The 18,307-nt window shown below is 28.2% G+C and overlaps 3 protein-coding genes across 10 annotated transcripts in view; 1 reads left to right on the top strand and 2 right to left on the bottom strand.

The window, feature by feature from the left end:
• Window positions 1-6,404, bottom strand: part of Grip91 (gamma-tubulin complex component 3) — a 6,521-nt gene extending 117 nt beyond the window's left edge. The window contains exons 1-11 of one of the 4 annotated variants that reach the window (XM_089072825.1): window positions 6,190-6,404; window positions 5,294-5,460; window positions 5,044-5,173; window positions 4,564-4,981; window positions 3,713-4,215; window positions 3,341-3,533; window positions 2,969-3,173; window positions 2,643-2,864; window positions 2,348-2,479; window positions 2,007-2,273; window positions 1-1,758 (exon numbers count right to left, since the gene is read on the bottom strand). The exon at window positions 1-1,758 is cut by the window's left edge and continues 117 nt beyond it. In XM_089072825.1, coding sequence (XP_088928951.1) covers window positions 1,582-1,758; window positions 2,007-2,273; window positions 2,348-2,479; window positions 2,643-2,864; window positions 2,969-3,173; window positions 3,341-3,533; window positions 3,713-4,215; window positions 4,564-4,981; window positions 5,044-5,173; window positions 5,294-5,460; window positions 6,190-6,268 — 2,493 coding nt within the window. In that variant the 5' untranslated portion in view covers window positions 6,269-6,404 and the 3' untranslated portion in view covers window positions 1-1,581. Of the gene's footprint in view, window positions 1,759-2,006; window positions 2,274-2,347; window positions 2,480-2,642; window positions 2,865-2,968; window positions 3,174-3,340; window positions 3,534-3,712; window positions 4,216-4,563; window positions 4,982-5,043; window positions 5,174-5,275; window positions 5,461-6,189 lie in introns of those variants that run through there. The other 3 variants (XM_089072828.1, XM_089072826.1, XM_089072827.1) reach the window with 3 other exon arrangements.
• A 943-nt stretch (window positions 6,405-7,347) lies between these two features.
• Window positions 7,348-14,654, top strand: Cog3 (conserved oligomeric Golgi complex subunit 3). Of its 4 annotated transcripts, none has more exons than XM_089072829.1 (7): window positions 7,348-7,552; window positions 7,881-8,053; window positions 8,271-8,378; window positions 8,509-8,706; window positions 8,786-9,024; window positions 10,181-10,309; window positions 11,150-14,654. In XM_089072829.1, exon 7 carries the CDS (start codon window positions 11,867-11,869, stop codon window positions 14,312-14,314), a length of 2,448 nt encoding a protein of 815 aa, XP_088928955.1. In that variant the 5' UTR covers window positions 7,348-7,552; window positions 7,881-8,053; window positions 8,271-8,378; window positions 8,509-8,706; window positions 8,786-9,024; window positions 10,181-10,309; window positions 11,150-11,866; the 3' UTR covers window positions 14,315-14,654. The 4 variants fall into 4 exon arrangements, with proteins under 4 accessions (XP_088928955.1, XP_088928958.1, XP_088928957.1 ...); XM_089072832.1 differs by having other exon boundaries at window positions 8,672-8,706; XM_089072831.1 differs by lacking the exon at window positions 10,181-10,309.
• Window positions 14,655-14,928: 274 nt separating this feature from the next.
• Window positions 14,929-18,138, bottom strand: LOC105424841 (uncharacterized). 2 transcript variants are annotated; one of them, XR_016138367.1, is made up of 5 exons: window positions 17,226-18,138; window positions 16,365-17,013; window positions 16,065-16,277; window positions 15,519-15,700; window positions 14,929-15,165 (listed from the first exon to the last, which is right to left on the bottom strand). XR_016138367.1 is itself a non-coding variant. In XM_089072855.1 (4 exons), the coding sequence occupies exons 2-4, from the start codon at window positions 16,162-16,164 to the stop codon at window positions 15,163-15,165; spliced, it is 285 nt and encodes a 94-aa protein (XP_088928981.1). In that variant the 5' UTR covers window positions 16,165-16,277; window positions 16,365-18,128; the 3' UTR covers window positions 14,929-15,162. The 2 variants fall into 2 exon arrangements, 1 of the variants encoding a protein (XP_088928981.1); XM_089072855.1 differs by having other exon boundaries at window positions 16,365-18,128.
• Between the last annotated feature and the right edge of the window lie 169 nt (window positions 18,139-18,307).

Genomic DNA, 18,307 nt, shown 5'->3' on the forward strand with positions numbered 1-18,307 from the left:
TATAGTAAATATAACTTATTAAATATGGCAAATGTTTAATACAGTCTATGAAATATTACTTGAAGAGAATATATTTTTTATATCTAATAATATTATACATATAAAATATATATTAATATATTTTTCTAATAAAAAATTATAATTAAAGATGTGTGAAAATATTGTAATTAATCATATTATCTTTGATGTTAAAGATACATACTTGTAACAGAAAAATAAAAATAATACTATTATTTGCAATTAAGCTACGACGGAAAGATGCTATTCTAATCTAATTTCTTAATAATGAAAAAGATAAGTTTTAAATTATTGTGCAATTACTAAAATTTGCATACAGCTTATAGATTATGCTTTGAAAATTTCATTCTGTAATAATCGAAAATCGAAAATATTATCGAAAATACTAAAACTTTGTAGAAATACATAGTGCATAAATAACAGAAGGCAAAGGCAATGTGTTTTAGAGATCAATGCAAATCTCAATATAGCCAGCATTAATATCATGAATGTTATTTAATTTAAAGTATGTGCATTACATATGTGCGCACAAACTCAAACTAGATTGATACATATTGTACATATGTATAATTCTTTAAAGAGAAATAAAAGTATTAAAAAATATATATAAATTTTAAAAACAGGTCTCTCTTTCATTTTTCTTTTGTTTTTAATAATAATATACAAATGTTAAATTCAATTAACACAACAAAAAAGTATGCGCCTCCAACGACATCGTTTACGATTAGTATTTCTTTTTAAATTTGAATTATACATGTTAATATCCGAAATAGTTTCACTCAATAAAGAACCGTGAACTGATATAATTTCATTATCTTGAAACCAATCTGGACTATTATCATGTATTAATGCATAACTGTGTTTTTTATCAATTACTTCGTTTTTAGGATGTGAGTGATTATTTTGATTAGATATAGGCGCAATATAAGTGGATACTTTTGATTTGTTTCGTACAGAATCCTCATATATATCAATTTCAGAATTAATGTCATGATTTACAATTGTATTGATTATTTTCATAGCTTTATCACTAGGACATATTTTAGCTTCTAAATTTGGTAAATTTAAATCATTTTTTATAAACAATTTCTCTTTTGATATAGCTGTTTGAAATGGAGAAAGCGTGAATTGTATTTTGCTTAAAATAAGATTGCTTTCATCAAAATCAAAATTAGGTGTTAACGGAGTTTGAAGTTCCTGGATATTTTTCTGAATCTCTGTCTGTACATGTGATAATATTTGTTTTTCCAAAAATATTCTAAATGTATGTTTGCTTAACTCAGCATTTCTCAAATTGATTCTATATCTTCTTTTATACGAAGTGACAGAGTCATTGGCATCTGTCATCATTTTAGATGTGTATGGATGTCCATAAAAAAAATCGGTAGTATCATAATGCCAATATAAAGAACAAAATGAAGGAGGATAATTACTGGAGCAATCAAATCTACTTGTATTCTTACTATTAATATCAGATGGATTCTGCTCAATTGAGACATAGCATTCATTAGAAAGGTGACCTGAATCATTGAAAATCTCTAATAAATTTTTTGCTGCCGATTGTCACTTGCATTCAAAGAAAGTCTGGTCACTTTGTCTGCGATGTTGATATGTTAATGGCACAACTAGTCGACTATCCTTACTTTTGTAATATTCATTAAAATCTAATCGCACACTAAGTAACTGCAGCGACACATCTTCAGCAGAGGCAAGCATTAATAAAAATTTCTTTACACGATCCTGGAGAAAAAAAGATACATTATTAAAAATAAAATTGATACATTTTTTTCAGAAAAAAGAAATATAAAAAAGTTATAAAAGAAAGTAATATTTTTTATTTTAATATTAGTTATTTTTATTTTGTGTGTGTGTGTGTGTGTGTGTGTGTGTGTGTAGATTGCTCTATTGTAACAAAATTATATAGATAGAAAAAAAAATAATAAATACAAAAATAGAATGAATTTCTTACTATTCAATTTTATTATTACCTGATAAGTTCTTGAAAGCAATCTCAGTTGTATTGAAAGTGTATTCAGATATTTTGAAAATGCTGCTTCTCTTTCTGCAATTTCTTGATCTTTTTTATTTGTACGGTTCCATTCCTTCATCGTCCTTTGCTCATATAATGTCTTCCCAAAATTATTGATATTTAATCTTGCCTCATATTCCTGAGTAGCACGCGCTAGAAAAGTTTCCTCGAGATTCTGAAGATCTAATATTGGGCTGTACACCGAGCGTAAATGATTCATAAGTTCCTATCATCAGAAATATCGTATGAATGTGCATGTACATATGCATATTATATATATAGATATGATCAGATATTTACTTGCGACTTTTCGTCCAATAATGTACCATGTCTTACAGAATCGACAAAATGATTGTGAGCTGCAATTATATCATCGAGAGATAATGCCTGGAGAAGTTGCCTTGCAAATGTATCCCAAGAACATTCGATTACCTTCAATTAATATAAATACCTTATTTGCTACTATACAATACACTATATAATCTGTTAAATAAAATTAACATAATATATAGTTTTGTTAAATAATTAATGTAATAAAAATTAATGTAATAGATCTTGACAATTAATAATATCTTAATATATGACATAGTTTTACCTCAAATAAAAAATAATATTGCATTTGATGAACCAAATGGACCATACTGCTAATAATTAGATGAATATGATTCTGGATAGGCAATACTTCTGGCATTTTTCTGAACATTTTAGCCGATGTTGTTTGTTGCTTCCAAATAGCAGATAAAATCGACTCCATTCTCTTTGCTTTCCATAAAGCAAAGAAAACTGTTTGATATGTCTGTCTGCATGGTTCTAAAATCTAATAATATTGATAACATTGATTCTGATTGATCGAACACTTAATGAATATGAAAATTAATATGAAAATTAGATTGCAACTGATGTGTTATAACAATATTTTACCGTTCCTATAGGACCATCGACATTATAATCTAGAATAAAAACATCCCATCCAGTTTCGCTTTCTGAAGGAGCTAATAATCTGACATCTAAACGTTTTTGTATATCCAAATCATCTAATTTTGTACTGGTTGCTCTTATTGCAGTTTCAAGTATAGATGATAAGTTATGAGGATACAAAGAACTTGCCGGCTTGGCTAATTCGGGTCTGAAATATAAATGAAACAATTTTTCATCTGAATTATATATGCAAAAGAATATTTTCTATGGAGATTACTAAAAACTAGCTATGCACTACCGTGCATATATATGTGCACGCGCATAAAATAAAAGTGTATATGTATGTATAAATTGTATAATAAAAAATATTCTTACTCTAATAAGTGCATAAGATGTTGAATAAAGTGGCCTTGACCAAGCAAAAGATATCCTTTAATTCCCTGCAAATGATCCATAAGATGATATTGTTTTGTCAATATTTCAACAACTCTTGTTGAAGTTTCTTTATATGCAGTATCCATCATAGTTTGCAAACGACCATCTGGATCCATGTCGAAAAAAATTTCAACTAGAAAATAGATAGTATAATAAATATTATTTTTTTTCCAAGTTTAAAATAAAGTTAAAATAAAGTTGTAATAATCTACTTGATAGTTATATTTTTGATAAATAGAAATTCAGATACCAAGAAAAAAAATATTAAGCTTATCCTTAATTCATTCCATGCTTATTCTATTATATACTAACCATTGTATTCTTCATCACTATTTCTGAACATATCTGCATGTCTATCTTGCCAAGGTGAAAAATCTTTACAAACTTCACGTAAGAAGTTAATACTTTTTCCTGTTCCTAGAATTTTTTTTGCTTGTGCTTTACTAAGAAAAGATGGCACCATTGAATTTCTCACTTGATATTTCTCATGCCACATTCTATCTCCACTAATATCATTGCATGCTTGAATAAAAAATTCCTTATATGGATCATCTAACTCTCCATCAGCGATCCATCTCATCAACATGTTATATAAAGGATTACAAACACTTCCTAAAACTCTTTTGACTAAAGTCTTTACATTGATATCTCCGTGATAGCTGAATTCATAAATAGTAGATGCTAATGCACCACCTTTTTGGCCTTGACAAGCTCTTACTATACTTGCTAACCATTTGAGAGTTTCCAAAGGATCGCATGCCCAAAGATGTAAATGAGACAAAGTAACTCCATAGCTGATCATTTGATTTTGTGACCTATATTTTAATTATCATAATATTTATAATATTTTATAATATATAGATAATATTAGAAAATATTAGAAAAATATATAAGAAAAGAAAAAGATTAGAAAAAGAAAATATTCTTCAAGTATATTTTAAACTAAAGAAACATTATTAGCGAATCTATGAAATGTTGCATGATCTCTGTGTCTGGTCTGTCTGTCTGTCTGTCTGTCTGTCTCTCTCTCTCTCTCTCTCTCTCTCTCTCTCTCTCTCTCTCTCTCTCTCTCCCCCTCTCTCTCTCTCTCTCTACATATGTCTGTATGTATGTATATGTATATGGAGAATTTCATAAAATATTATTACATGTTTAATTCTTACCTATTCACTTCTTCTTGTATTATGGCTATGAATCTGTAATATTCTGATAATTCTTTATGCAGCGCAGCAACAAAACTATCAGTGACTCTACCTGCACCTGCCACAGACATTCTCTCTAATCCTTTACGCACTACGTTATGTAGATATCCTAGTTCACTGAGCCTTAAAACAGCTTGTTTTTGTGATCTATTAATCTTTGCTATAGGATCTATTTGAAAACCATAGCTCGAATCTAACTTTAAAATTTTTCCTTCAACACCTTGGAAAGAATATATCAAGTCTTGAACCAATATATCTTCCGAAATGCACTCTTCATTAAATATTTTACTTGGATTTGTTAATAACCCTTTTGAACTTGTTTCTGTGGTATTTAATGGCACAACTTGTGCTTGAGAATATGACGTTTGCGACAATTGTCCTAAATATAAAACAGTTAATATTTGGATAAATATTGATAGCTTTGTTACTAATTAGTCTTACCACTGGTAGATGCAATTGGGCTTAACTCTGATTTCATATCTGGAAACGAAAAAATCCTGTCTTTTATTTGTTCTGTTGACTGGCCCATGTTCAGCAGAAATATCAGAATGCTTATATGATTCTTCAATGGCTAATAAAAGAATAAAATTTATATACAAATATTTAGTTGTAAATAATAGATATAAATCAAATATATTTAATCGGAACAAAAGCTTTAAAAGATATAACCCACATGAGATTTTCATATTACCCCATCTTTTAAATCGTTATGCAGCTTATCAAACTGCACTGCATCACGTGGTGATAATTTACTTTTTATACATGTCGCTACAGTTACTTCATCTTCTCTCAGTGTTTCTATACTTTGAGTAGACGACAATAAGCCAAGGGAAAAACGCATGAATCTTCTAATCAATTCTACAAAAGCAAGAAATATATTATATAATTTATACAATATATATATATTGTTATTAATTACTGAATATTTGCAAATTTTGTAACTATAAATTATATGCTGTAAAAGATCTGAAAAATATGATTCAATTAAAAATTGTGATTAAAAATTGTGAATTTAGAGATGTTACATATGCCAGAATCTAAATCTGCTCAAAGATTATCATCATCTAGATTTAGGTGATCATATCATCATGTAGATTTAAATATATTATGAACTAAATACTATTGGATATGACAAACTTAAAGGATCATAAAGATGATTTTGCTGGAACTAATTAATTCTCAAGATTCTTTACAGCTTCTCTTCTTTTCTCTTTTTCTCTTGTCAAAATAGAACAGAAACAATTTTTCGAGCAGATTTTGATTTAAGAGTATGTAAATGACACATATTAAATTTTAAATCAAGAAAGCTTTTTAGGATTGTTCTTTTTAGCTTTTTAATTCTTTTATACAATTCAAATAATATTTTAAAAAAGCTTGTTGCAATAAACAACGCGAAATATAGGCTCTGCTTTATTATAAACATACAACGCAAAAAAATATTAATGACGCATTAATGAGTCATATTGTTTAAAATAAACATTGTTCCAATCGAATCGAACAAGATATTATATCGTTAAAGTTTTCTGAATATAAATTTCCGATAATTAATCGGAAAAATAGACAAGTTATAATTTAAAGGTAACTAGCCTGGTTTTTGTTCGCCGCATAGAGAAATGATCATATTTTGAACCAGGTCAGCAATACTTTCAGCTTCCGCAGGATTCATATTGGCATATCATATAATATTCACTATAATCTTGTTCTATATCATATCACATATGAATAAAATATTTGATCCTCCAGAAATGCTGTTCACACACCATCGTTTTCTTCTTTGCGACTTTAATCAAGCGGCAAACACATATATAAATTTGTTTCTATTACGCCATCTCGAGTCATTTTAATGGAATTACTTGGAACTTGATAGGCACATTCTTGATTTCTGACATCAAGTCGGTACAATCGTCGATTTTCCGTAAATTAATATGTAAATTAATATTCACAATTCATAGAATTAAGGACGCATTTCGCACACAACTTAAATCTGCTAGCTAGTTAATATATGCAAAGAAATTATTAATATATAAGAAAATTTGAAAAATACATAAATAAGTTACATGTATATCTAAAATATAAAATTTTCGTCACTTGTATTTTAATCGCTCGTACAGATATGTTTAATGATTTACTATTTAAAGATATGCTAATACTTTTCTCAATAAGTGTTTAAATTATATTTGTTTTGGCAGGCTTGACTTTACATAATCAGAGATAAATGGAATAAGGGCTAATTATAAAATCTTGATTTTAAGAAAAATTAAAATAATTGTTATTTTTTCATTACATAACAAATCTTTTCCCATTTTCTTTCTCCCATAGATCATATCATCTTCATATCTTCCATAAGACAATTAAAACACGTTTATACATAACCATATATAAGCAACATCAATTTCTTTATTTCCATTATTTTGAAAATAGTAAAAATTGTTAATAGTAAAAAGTACATTTTGAAAATGTGTTTCTTTGTATAATTATTTCTGAGAAACTTAAAATGAAACGATAAAATCAATGTTATAAAGATAAATCTAAGCTCTAAAATTTTTATATTAAACGATTCTTGCTCATGTAAAGCCACTTCTTAATTCCATTGGCAAATTGTACATGACGTCTGTTAATTATAATTTATGATGAAATTTATTATATAAAAATGTATTATATTCGTTATCAAAATTAAACAGAATAGTGAAATCTGAATGGTCATTTTTGATCATGTGATCTAATTTAACGTGATCTAATTTGACGCTAAAATAGGCACACATAATGGAAGAAACATTGATATGTCATCTGCAATAAGCAATTTATTCGTGACATTAGCGTGTATATGTAGTGCCAAAGGATGAAGGAAAAGATGATTAATTTATAATTGTTGCAAAACGTTAAATACGGAGAAAGACGTCTTCAAGAGTTGTAATGTACAAAATAAGATTTTAGTAAAGGAGTTTCTCTCGTAAGTGTCATAAGAAATATCTATGGCAATATCTATGGAATCTTTAATTTTAATACTGACAACGCCATAAGATTCCACAGACAATGTCACTAAAAAACTGCTTGTGAATTTGATAGGTCTTGTGCTACGCTTCATAATCATTAGTAGATTCTTTTGTTTGCTACTTGTCATCAATATCCAATCCATGTGATATACCTTCTCACTTAATCCAGCACTCTAATAACAATTAAAATTATTAAACACATTGCAATTGTGATAGCCTTACGAAACGCTATCTCAATTTTTTAATACATTCTCATGAGTATCTTAAGCATAATTTCGTTTTCAGCCCAGCAATAAACAAAAATCTGTACAAACATGCAAAATGTGTAAACGACCAAACTAGCCATATCTGTAAATGTTACGTGAGAAAACAGATGGTATACAGTTGAACACAATACCAAAATACTGACGAAAAATTGAATAAAGATTACTTGGCTGTACACAGCGTTGATCATTTCGGCAAGTCTATAAATTATATAATTACATATTCTGATATAAATTGTACATATAGAGTTATAATAACATAGACTAAAAAGTTATAATAATATATGTATATATGTAATAATAATATATGAAATATCTAGTATTTATCGATAATTAGATCTATATGCTAAAATTTTTTCAAAATTCAACCAAAATTGAAATTTTAATTTTTCAAGAAATTTTATTTTTTCAGGATTGCATATTTTTAAAAACAATTTTTCTAAATGGAAACATTAAATAATACAAAAATTATCACCATTTTTCCAATGATCCAGTCATAATAATTTCAATATCTGCATATGTAAGTTTTATTATAAAAAATTTAATTTATTTAGACCTATTAGATGTATTATTCAAGCATCACAATCAACCAAGCAATACTTCAGTTCTTGAATTTGGATATGTGTGTTGAACATTATTTAATTTTTTAGAGAGATGCATATACAAAACAGTTATTCTTTTGACCAACCTGATTATACATGATTATAGATGATAGGAAATATGTTCCAATAATCTGCTTGTTTCATTAGATATATTATTCAATGAACTTCTCAAAATATTTTCCTTTTTATTATATTTTATCATTCTCTGAAGGTGGTGTTTTAACATGTCGAATCGTGCACATACTTGTAAGCAGAATCCTAATACTGTAGTTTCTGTTGCGACATTTACAAAACTGCCAATAATCATAGTTAAAATTTCTTGAAGGAAAGTGAACAGGAATATAAGGGACGAAGTACAATGGTATCTACACATACCCAGGGTATTTCGCCCTCTAAAATATGAAGTGCTCCGCTCACCACAGCACCCATCAACGAGAATGAACATAAGGATATATAATACATGGAATATGATCTACATTTCGAAAAAATAGTAAATATATAATCATTGACACGTAATGAGAAAAAGTTAAATCTCAGAATTATGTGAATTGACCATACTTTTCGGTAAGTGCATGATAAAAGATATTACTGATCATTATTTTTATTCAATTTATATTTATTTATTCAATATTATATTAAGTAATACTGTACTTATTAAATAATACTCTATAAAGAAATTATATATATAATAGCTTTTATTTATGCGTTTTGATAAAAATGGCAGTGTACAAACGTGGCAAAGGTTTATGAGACACTGTGCGTTTGAATCGTCAACCTTATCATCTCCACATGGCTTAAAATTAATGATTTATTAATAATTTGACAATGCGATACTTTACTTTGTCGATACTTTACTACCGGTATCAAAGTTGTAATTATAATGATGTCATTTGAAATATAATTGAGGGATATTATCCCTCCAAGTAAATTTCAACATATTGTCATGTTCCCAGGAAATAATATACACTTACATGCAGATATCTATTCTTACAAATATTTTAACAAGTATTTAAATAGGTTAATAACTTCTATATTTTTTCTTTAAGTACACTTGTATACACTTTTTATAAGATTAATTTGCGTTTTGCAAAATGATGCTCGTTTCTTGTCAAAATCTATATTTTGTTTCGATGTGTATATATTTTGTGTGTATCGAACTTTATAAATACACTAATATTAAGGCAACAGTATTTTATACAGATATATATATGACTTATCTCTCTTTCATACACACATACACACACACACACACACACACACACACACACACACACACAGCATTGTACGCGCGCGCGCATACAATGATATTACACAGATGTATAATAATTTCTTACAAAAAACAAGAACGAAAGATTCCAAGAGCCATGATAATTTTATAAGGGAGAAAATTGCCAGTTGATTTTCATTGGCTTGTTCTGCAAAATTACATGTCTCTATAGTCGTTAATTGCAGTCATCAATAAATCTACATTACATTTGTGCGAACAACCGATATTCCCTCTTGTCATAAGTATAATTATATATCTTCATAACACATTATATGTCTATCTCTTATACACTTATATTTCGATTAAAAACATATATCCTCTCATCTTGATATACATCGCTTTCTCTGTTGATTGAAATTTATTTTGTTCGGAAATGAATAAGTGTTCAGTGTACAAAATCTTAATTTTTTTTCATGTTCTGCTGCACTTATCCAATTCTTCGTTAAATTTTAGATTTACACACGTTTTGGGAATGGTTATATTACGAGAAAATCTTTTTTGATATTAGAGATGGAAATGGAGAAAATAGTTCATAGTTTAAAGCTGATGCAATACAACTATTTATAAGGAAAAAATTGATAAGTAAGTCAGCACAATTTATCAATATATCTACAGATACACACACACACACACACACACACACACACACACACACACGTATCAAACTCCATTGTGACTCATTATTTCATTTTTTCTGAAATTTAAAATTTATTTTTAAAATTAATTGTATCTTATTAATCTTACTCGGCTTATATATCTATGTATTGTTTATTAATCTTATTATAAACAGATTTATCAAATTTGGAAAAAGTTATCTTTATTTGCGCCACATATCGTTTCTTACAGAAAAGAATGCTTAATAATGATTGCAATTTTTTATGAAGATACAGTTTAATTGAATGCTGATATGAAATAATATATTGATATCTAATATCTAATACATTTTTACATTAGATTTTATTTTTAAATGTAAAAATAGTGTCGAAAAATTAGAGTTTTAGGGCCTGCTCACAATGGAGGAAATATTAAGAATAGGAATAAATATTAAATTTTAGAAATAAAAGTTAAGAATAAAAATTAAACGTACGCACAATGAATACGAGTAAGTATAAGATATGATTATATTTTATACTTATTTATTCACTGTACCTTACATTTATTTTATTTCAAATTTTTGATTTCCAAAATTTAATATTTATTCCTGGTTCTAATATTTGCTCCATTGTGCAGGTCCTTACTTTGATTAATTTGAAAGAAACTTTTTAATAATGTTATCAATTAACGATGATACACATATTGATACTTTTTAAATTATAAACTGGAAGTAAAAAGTTTTGTGCAAATCAATTTTAAAAATAAAAGTAAATAATAAAACATGTATGTCTATAAAATCTTTTTAATGTATGCATAATTGTATTACAGATTTATATTATTGACATTTTGTCTTTATATCACGGAACAGAATCAAAAATTGTTGATATTATCCATTGGGAAAATTTTGTCGATATATAAGTACGTAGTTCCATGTTTTGCGACACACAGAGATGTATCACTCTTAGCGATACCGCTTATTATGAATACTGGATACGGATTTTAATAAAAGTAAATAAGCATATATAACAGCAAAGAAGATTCCTCCGTGGGAAAACAGTTGTTACATTGTTTATACGATTGTTCCAATTATATAAGAATGTAATAATTGTGTTGAAAATATGTCGGTAAAGTCGATTATTGAGCTATAGCGAATATCAAAGTATTCACTGTTGCGTATTGTATATATATATATATATACAATACGCAACGGTGAATAATACTTTTAATACTTTTACACACACACACACACACACACACACACACACACACACACACACACACACACACACACACACAATATGTACGTAGGGCCGCATATAGGAATAGCTTTGCCAAGCCACAGTATAAATGGCCAAGCTCTGCGTAAGGCATGTCGGATCGTACGTGCGCACTTTTCGTTCAGTTTTTGTCTAAGATTGTATCGAGTTATCGATTACGCGTGCAATTAAATTCAGTTGTAAATTATATATCTCGTTACGTACGTTGAATTATGCGAAAGATGAGAGCGTGATTATATAAAAATTTACACGTCTTGACAAATATAAAATGATGTCCCAGATCAAAGCAGTTCCACATAACCTTATTCAGTGGGACCAGGGTGACGAATCCCTGGCTCCGTTAACAGAATGTCAAAAGGATTGTCTAATGAGTCTAGAAACCGTTGTGTCTTCATTTTTTCCGTTATCGAATCTACAATCTAGTATAATAGATAACAATGAGAAGTTACAGGAGCAGAATTTTCAAGAGAATGTACCTCCGATAGAAAGGTATCAGGAGTTACTCCAGCATTTCTTGTCCCTGGAAAGGAAGTATATATCTATGTACGATATGAAGTACAATCTATATCTTGACGAACTGAAATCGAGGAAATCCGAATGCCAAGATGTTTGTGTTCAGATAGAAGAGGCATTAGATGATTTCTCTGCACTTTATAAACAATATACCGAAGTTTCCTGCAAGACTACTTCTCTGTATGAGGCCAGCGAGCAACTTATCTTTGATCAAAAACAGTTAAATATAACGATCGATGGCATTATGGAATATGTTAAATACTTCAAGGAAATTGATGTGATCATAGAAAAGCTAGATGCATCTACCTTATCGGTAAACAGTGAAATGTTTTTCACTATATTAGACAAAATTGACACAAACATAGACTTTATGCAGAACAATTCATCGTACAATGAAAGTGGAATTTATTTAGTGAGATATAGACATTGTCAATCAAAGGCGATTGCATTGATACAGAATTACATTTTCAACTTGTTCTCTAAAACCACTGAAAGCATTTTAAATTTGAGAGATAGCGAAAACTCATCGGAAAATGCAGACACAGCTCTTGCTCTATTCTATGGTAGATTTCAGACAATTTTATCCAAGACGAGGCCAGTTATCAAGCAGATTGAAAGCAAATCATACAAAAGACAAGAGTATGATAGCTTGTTGCTTGAATGCCATCAATATTATTGGAACCAGCGAGGCTTAGTGCTAGGTAAAAGTATACAAAAATCCCTGAATTCTATAAGGGAGAAGTATAACGGCGATCACTGCAGTTTAGTGCGACATTCTTGTGCATTACTCTTACATGCGTCGATAGATGAACATAAACTCTTTTACGAATTCTTTTCAAAACAATCAAGTGGATTGACTACATATTTGGAGAGTTTGTGCACTTCTCTGTACGATGCCCTAAGACCTTTCATAATACATATCAATCATCTCGAAACATTAGCCGAGATCTGTTGCATTCTACGAATAGAGATGCTAGACGAATATGTACAAAACAATCTCGAACCATTAGAAGGCTTTGGAAACATATGTCTGCAGTTGTTGCACGATGTTCAAGAGAGATTAGTATTTCGTGCGCACTTATATCTTCAGTCCGATGTACTGAATTACAATCCTTCATCAGGCGACTTGGCATATCCAGAAAAATTAAAAATGATGGAGGACATAGCGGAATCAATTAGGGAAGCGACTCGTCAAACTCGCATGAAAAAGATTTCAGTATCATCGTCCACTGACGGTTCTGCTCTGGAACCCGTTTCTCGAAATCATATAGTTATCGATTCCATTTATCAGAAGACACACATGGGTAATTCTCCAGCGGACTTACATGCTATGTGGTATCCCACAGTTCGCAGAACTTTAGTATGTCTGTCGAGACTATACCGTTGTGTCGATAGATCTGTATTCCAATCATTAAGTCAGGAAGCTATTTCTCTTTGCGTTCAGAGTATTGAGAATGCCAGACAGGAAATTGAGAAGAGAACAGGCACTTTGGATGCAGAATTATTTCAGATAAAGCACTTGCTTATTCTTAGAGAGCAAATCGCTCCGTTCCAAGTAGATTTCACTATCAAGGAATATAGTTTGGACTTTTCCAAAGTGAAGACTGCTGCATTTGGACTGCTTGAAAAGAGTTCTAGGTTCTTTACTTTGTCAAACAATGCATTACTACAATTTCTTTTGGAAGGTGCGCCACAAATGAAAGAGCAACTAATCGATTCACGAAAGCACGTAGACGCAAAATTGAGACTTACGTGTCAGCGATTAATACAACATGCAACTTTTCTATTAATTTATCCTATTATTAAGTTATTGGAGAAAGAAAAATTGCTTGACGCAAACTCAAGTCCAGAAAATGCATTAGGAAGTGCGCAAGAAATAGCAAGTACAGTAGCCGATGTATTGAGGGTAATCAAATTCAAATGTCCTGAGATACAGCAATCGATGCAATTGTATTTGGCGAATAAGGAAACTGAATTCATTCTATTTAAGCCGGTGAAAAATAACATTTGCGCCGCGTTCACTCAATTGCATCAAATATTGAATAAGCATTATAATGATGAAAACCTTTTGTTGATCGCGTGTCCTTTGCCGGAACAAATTTCTGTTATGTTGAGTTCAACAACGCTAGTTCAAGGAAAATCAAATCGAGAATCGCAATCAGTTTCGAAACAGTCGCATTCATATACAAAATTAGAAGATTGAATATCATTTGTTGATTGAATAATACTTGTTATTTTCAAGAATTAATTGTTGGATAGTGTAAGATATTAATACAACTTTTGATTAAAAAATATGCAAAAATAAATCTTTCTCTACGTTGAATTGTGTGTAATAATAATAATTATAATGAAACAAAATTTTATAAGTAAAATATTGTATGAGGAGGAACAACGATAATTAAATTTTAGAATTGAAACGAGAGAGAGAGAAAGAGAGAGATTTTTAGATGAAATTTATTATATATAATTATTCGGATATATGTGTGACATTTTATAATCTTATAAATATGAAATTAAAATAAAGTATATGTGTAATTTTAGTATTCACAATTATTTTCTATTCTATTATTATATAAATTTAATTAATTTTAAGTAAAAATGTGTTAAATTATATCTTGTCATTTATAAAAAGGTACTATGAAAAAGTTATCTTATAAACTCTTTTTAAATTATTATTAGAATAAAACTGCAATTTATATATTATGTCATTTTAATTGCAATTGTATAATAATTTTTTCAAATTGTGATTTCAATTAAATTATAACTGTAAAATCATAGTATATAAAATAATAATTTTTTGCTGTAAATTGTTAATATCTATAATATTTATATATTTATATATAATATTTATAACAATATATGCATAATGAGAATAAACAATTAATTTTTTAAAAATAATACTTATTTTAAATACATTATTGTCTTGTTGCTCGTTACATTATTAATAATTTTGACAATATTGTTATTTGAAATATGAATATATGATACAAATATATAATAATTCAAGTTATTATAATACGCCGTTCCATTGCACTTTATGAAAGAATGTATTTACTGAAACACATTTAAGATATACATTAATAAATATATTCATAAATTTTACAATAATTGGAAATCTATTTTTCTATAATATTAATTGATTAGTAGATTAATGGATTAATTAATAGATTAATTGAAAAGATTTAAAAATTTCTTAAATTAGTAAAATTTTATTGAACATGAAACAAATTGATTGATTATTAACTAATTGTAAGTTTGATTTAATTATTTAATTTAATTCTGAAAAATTTGTTTTTTGATTTATGATTAATTTTTTTTGTTTATTGATTGCGTGACAAAGTTTGTTTTATAAAATTTCTATAAAATATTACATTGTTGCAAATTTTAACAAAAATATTTATACTTACTTGTTCGTGCATATTTCTATGGATACTTGAACTGAGGCATATTCGAGGCGTAAAACAAAAGTAAATGAAAAAAGAAATTATCATCGCCATTATTAATATGGCCCACAATGTCCAAAATAATAATAATCGAAATTTCATCCAAAATGGATTAGAAACATAATATTTTATATTTTCCGTTTTATCTGTAATAAAAAAAAGAAATCTCAACAATGTGATGCTTAATATATTATAATACATTTAATATTTTTTAAAATTCGCTTTGTTTCTATACTTATATTTATGTAGATATTTTTACTAAATAGTTGTACGAAATGTTACTGTTGTTGTATCATTTATAAAATGATTTTTCATTTATAAAATGATCATTTATAAAATGATATTATTTATGTAAATAATCTACTTTTATATCTGACTTGGGTAAAATATATTTAATTATGTTTTTTTTTTTTTTTTTCAAATTGTGAAGCTATCAAATTTTTGAATTATACTTATATTTCTTACAAAAAAAAGATAAAATTTAATTGAATTATGCAATAATTCTCTTACCTTTGAAACATTCTTTTCCCATCTTATCAATAATAATAAGAGGGATACTATCGTAAATAGGATTTTTCTGAGTGAAAGGTGATTTTTCCTGAAGCTCCATTTTTATTATTTCTTCTTGTTTGTGCGATAGCACAGTAATGTATGATAGAATCGTCTAAGTTTTTAGTATTTTCAACCAAATTTCATTTTGTTTTGTTCTCAATATTTATAAGCCTGCAAGGAGATTGAGATATATGTATCACACACACAACACATGCGTATGCACACACATAATCATAAAAGAGTAATGAGTCTACATACATAAATATTCAAACTGTATATTACAGGTCACTATCATCATTCTGATTACTTGACGATTATTCTTATCAATTGAAGAAATGTACTGACATAATGTATAAATGGATCAAATACAATTTAGCACAAACATAAACGAAATTCAATTATTTATGCGAAAAATTCTTTGTAACCGGATACATGTCATTGTAAGGTAACTATGAATAGCAAGTTTCGTGAAAATCTAGAAAATCGTGTAAAGTTTAAAAGATGTTATTTAGATTCTTATATCTTTAATTTGAATTAATGATTATTAAATACTGGCACTGGCACTGCATAATCAAAATTTCTGTTTCACTTTTTTCTTAATTCGCTTTTCAGTCTAGTTCGTAAACGTTCGTAAACGCGATGAATGTTCACATTGATCTCTTTACAAAGAATAGATCTCCAGGCATATTTACAGCATAGATATCGTTATTGCGATGAACCCGTTCCTTGATATATGTGCACCTGATGATTCCAAGTGACCTCCGTGAACATCTGCTTTTTAATAACTGTAGCTTTTTTTAACTTGATACTTGAGTCATCGTTTAAACTCTGATCTCTACTTTGCTATTATTAACATATAATCCTCTTAATTTCTGCCAATCATCTTTCAGTTAGAGATTGTTGAGATCTATTAAAGATCATAATTATATCAAGAAGAATTTAAATTTTATTTTATTATTATGTGTGATTTTTTTGATTTGTTCAGAAGATTTTTCAAGAGTCCACAGATATATACTGTCGAATCTAATAATTAGATCTGATAATTTCGACAAATGTAACCGCGAGCAGTTATATAGTTGTATAGTTGTCGCATGCACTACGTTTTATAATTAGACTCACAACAGTTTTAGAATAAACGCTTTCGTGAAAATGTATGTCTTATTTCCTGGGAACGCTACAATATGTTGGAATTAATTTTCCTCAATTCCGTCGAATGATAAGGTTGCGATATAATTGCAACGTAAACTTCATTTTCATGTCGACAAAAGGCATCGATGACGATAGAAGAGACGTTATTTTGTCTCTGAGTTCTTAATTACTGTTATTAAGTTTAAATTGTATGGGGATGCAGAGTTAGGAGTACAAATGTAATCATCTATAGTACTTCACGAACCTTTATCGCATGTACTTCGCATGTACTTTGTATTAACTTACGTATAAGCTACAGAAGACTCGATGTGTAATCAAAATTAAATGTAATGTGTAATAATTTGTTTTTTATTATAAATTTTTTTCTTACCTCTTTAAAAATCATTCTTAAAAATAAGATTCTCTTAAATAATCGTGTCATGTTATGATGAATTATTAAATTCATGGATACAAATGCTTCATAAATAACTTTGCATATTTATGCTGTTATAACATCATATATATTGCCATAAAATTACAATTGTTTTATATAATTATCATTTTTATGGATAATTAAATATAGATGGTAATTATAAAAATGCAATTTAAAAAAAGAATATGAGCAAGTTGTAAATATAGATATTTAAGAAATATATTAAATTAATACTATGTCATGGGTAAAAAATACTAATTAAAAATTTTAACAGTTACGCGTGATCACGCGAATTCCTATAAGATCATCGATCATTAATATAATGTCTCGTCGATGATGTAACCTATAATTTTATATATACTCAAGAACAGTGTGTATTCGGATGATCAACATATTTGGGTATCATTTGTATCATAAATTTTTAATTTTCAAGCTTTTTATATTATATTTTTCTATATTTTATTTATATTTCTACAATATATTTTCATCAATATCGTGTTTCAATTTCGCGCCAATTTTGAGATTAATTTCTTATTGGCTCTTTCTATAGGTCTGTTCTTTTCAACTGAACTGGCTGCAGTTAGTTCAGAGTTTATCTTTCTTCTTCCAGTGAAAAGAGAGAAAGTTAAATTGTAAATCT

Source organism: Pogonomyrmex barbatus, unplaced genomic scaffold, assembly GCF_055798465.1.
Source record: "Pogonomyrmex barbatus isolate J1 unplaced genomic scaffold, ASM5579846v1 scaffold14, whole genome shotgun sequence".
In the NCBI taxonomy this organism is placed as follows: Eukaryota; Metazoa; Arthropoda; class Insecta; order Hymenoptera; family Formicidae; genus Pogonomyrmex; species Pogonomyrmex barbatus.

Excerpts from the sequence above, each read along its gene's own strand:
- Cog3 (XM_089072829.1), top strand. The coding sequence starts at position 11,867 with ATGATGTCCCAGATCAAAGCAGTTCCACATAACCTTATTCAGTGGGAC.
- LOC105424841 (XM_089072855.1), bottom strand. The coding sequence starts at position 16,164 with ATGGAGCTTCAGGAAAAATCACCTTTCACTCAGAAAAATCCTATTTAC. Across the intron at positions 15,701-16,064 it reads GGGAAAAGAATGTTTCAAAG|ATAAAACGGAAAATATAAAA; the intron begins GTAAGAGAATTA and ends TTTTTATTACAG.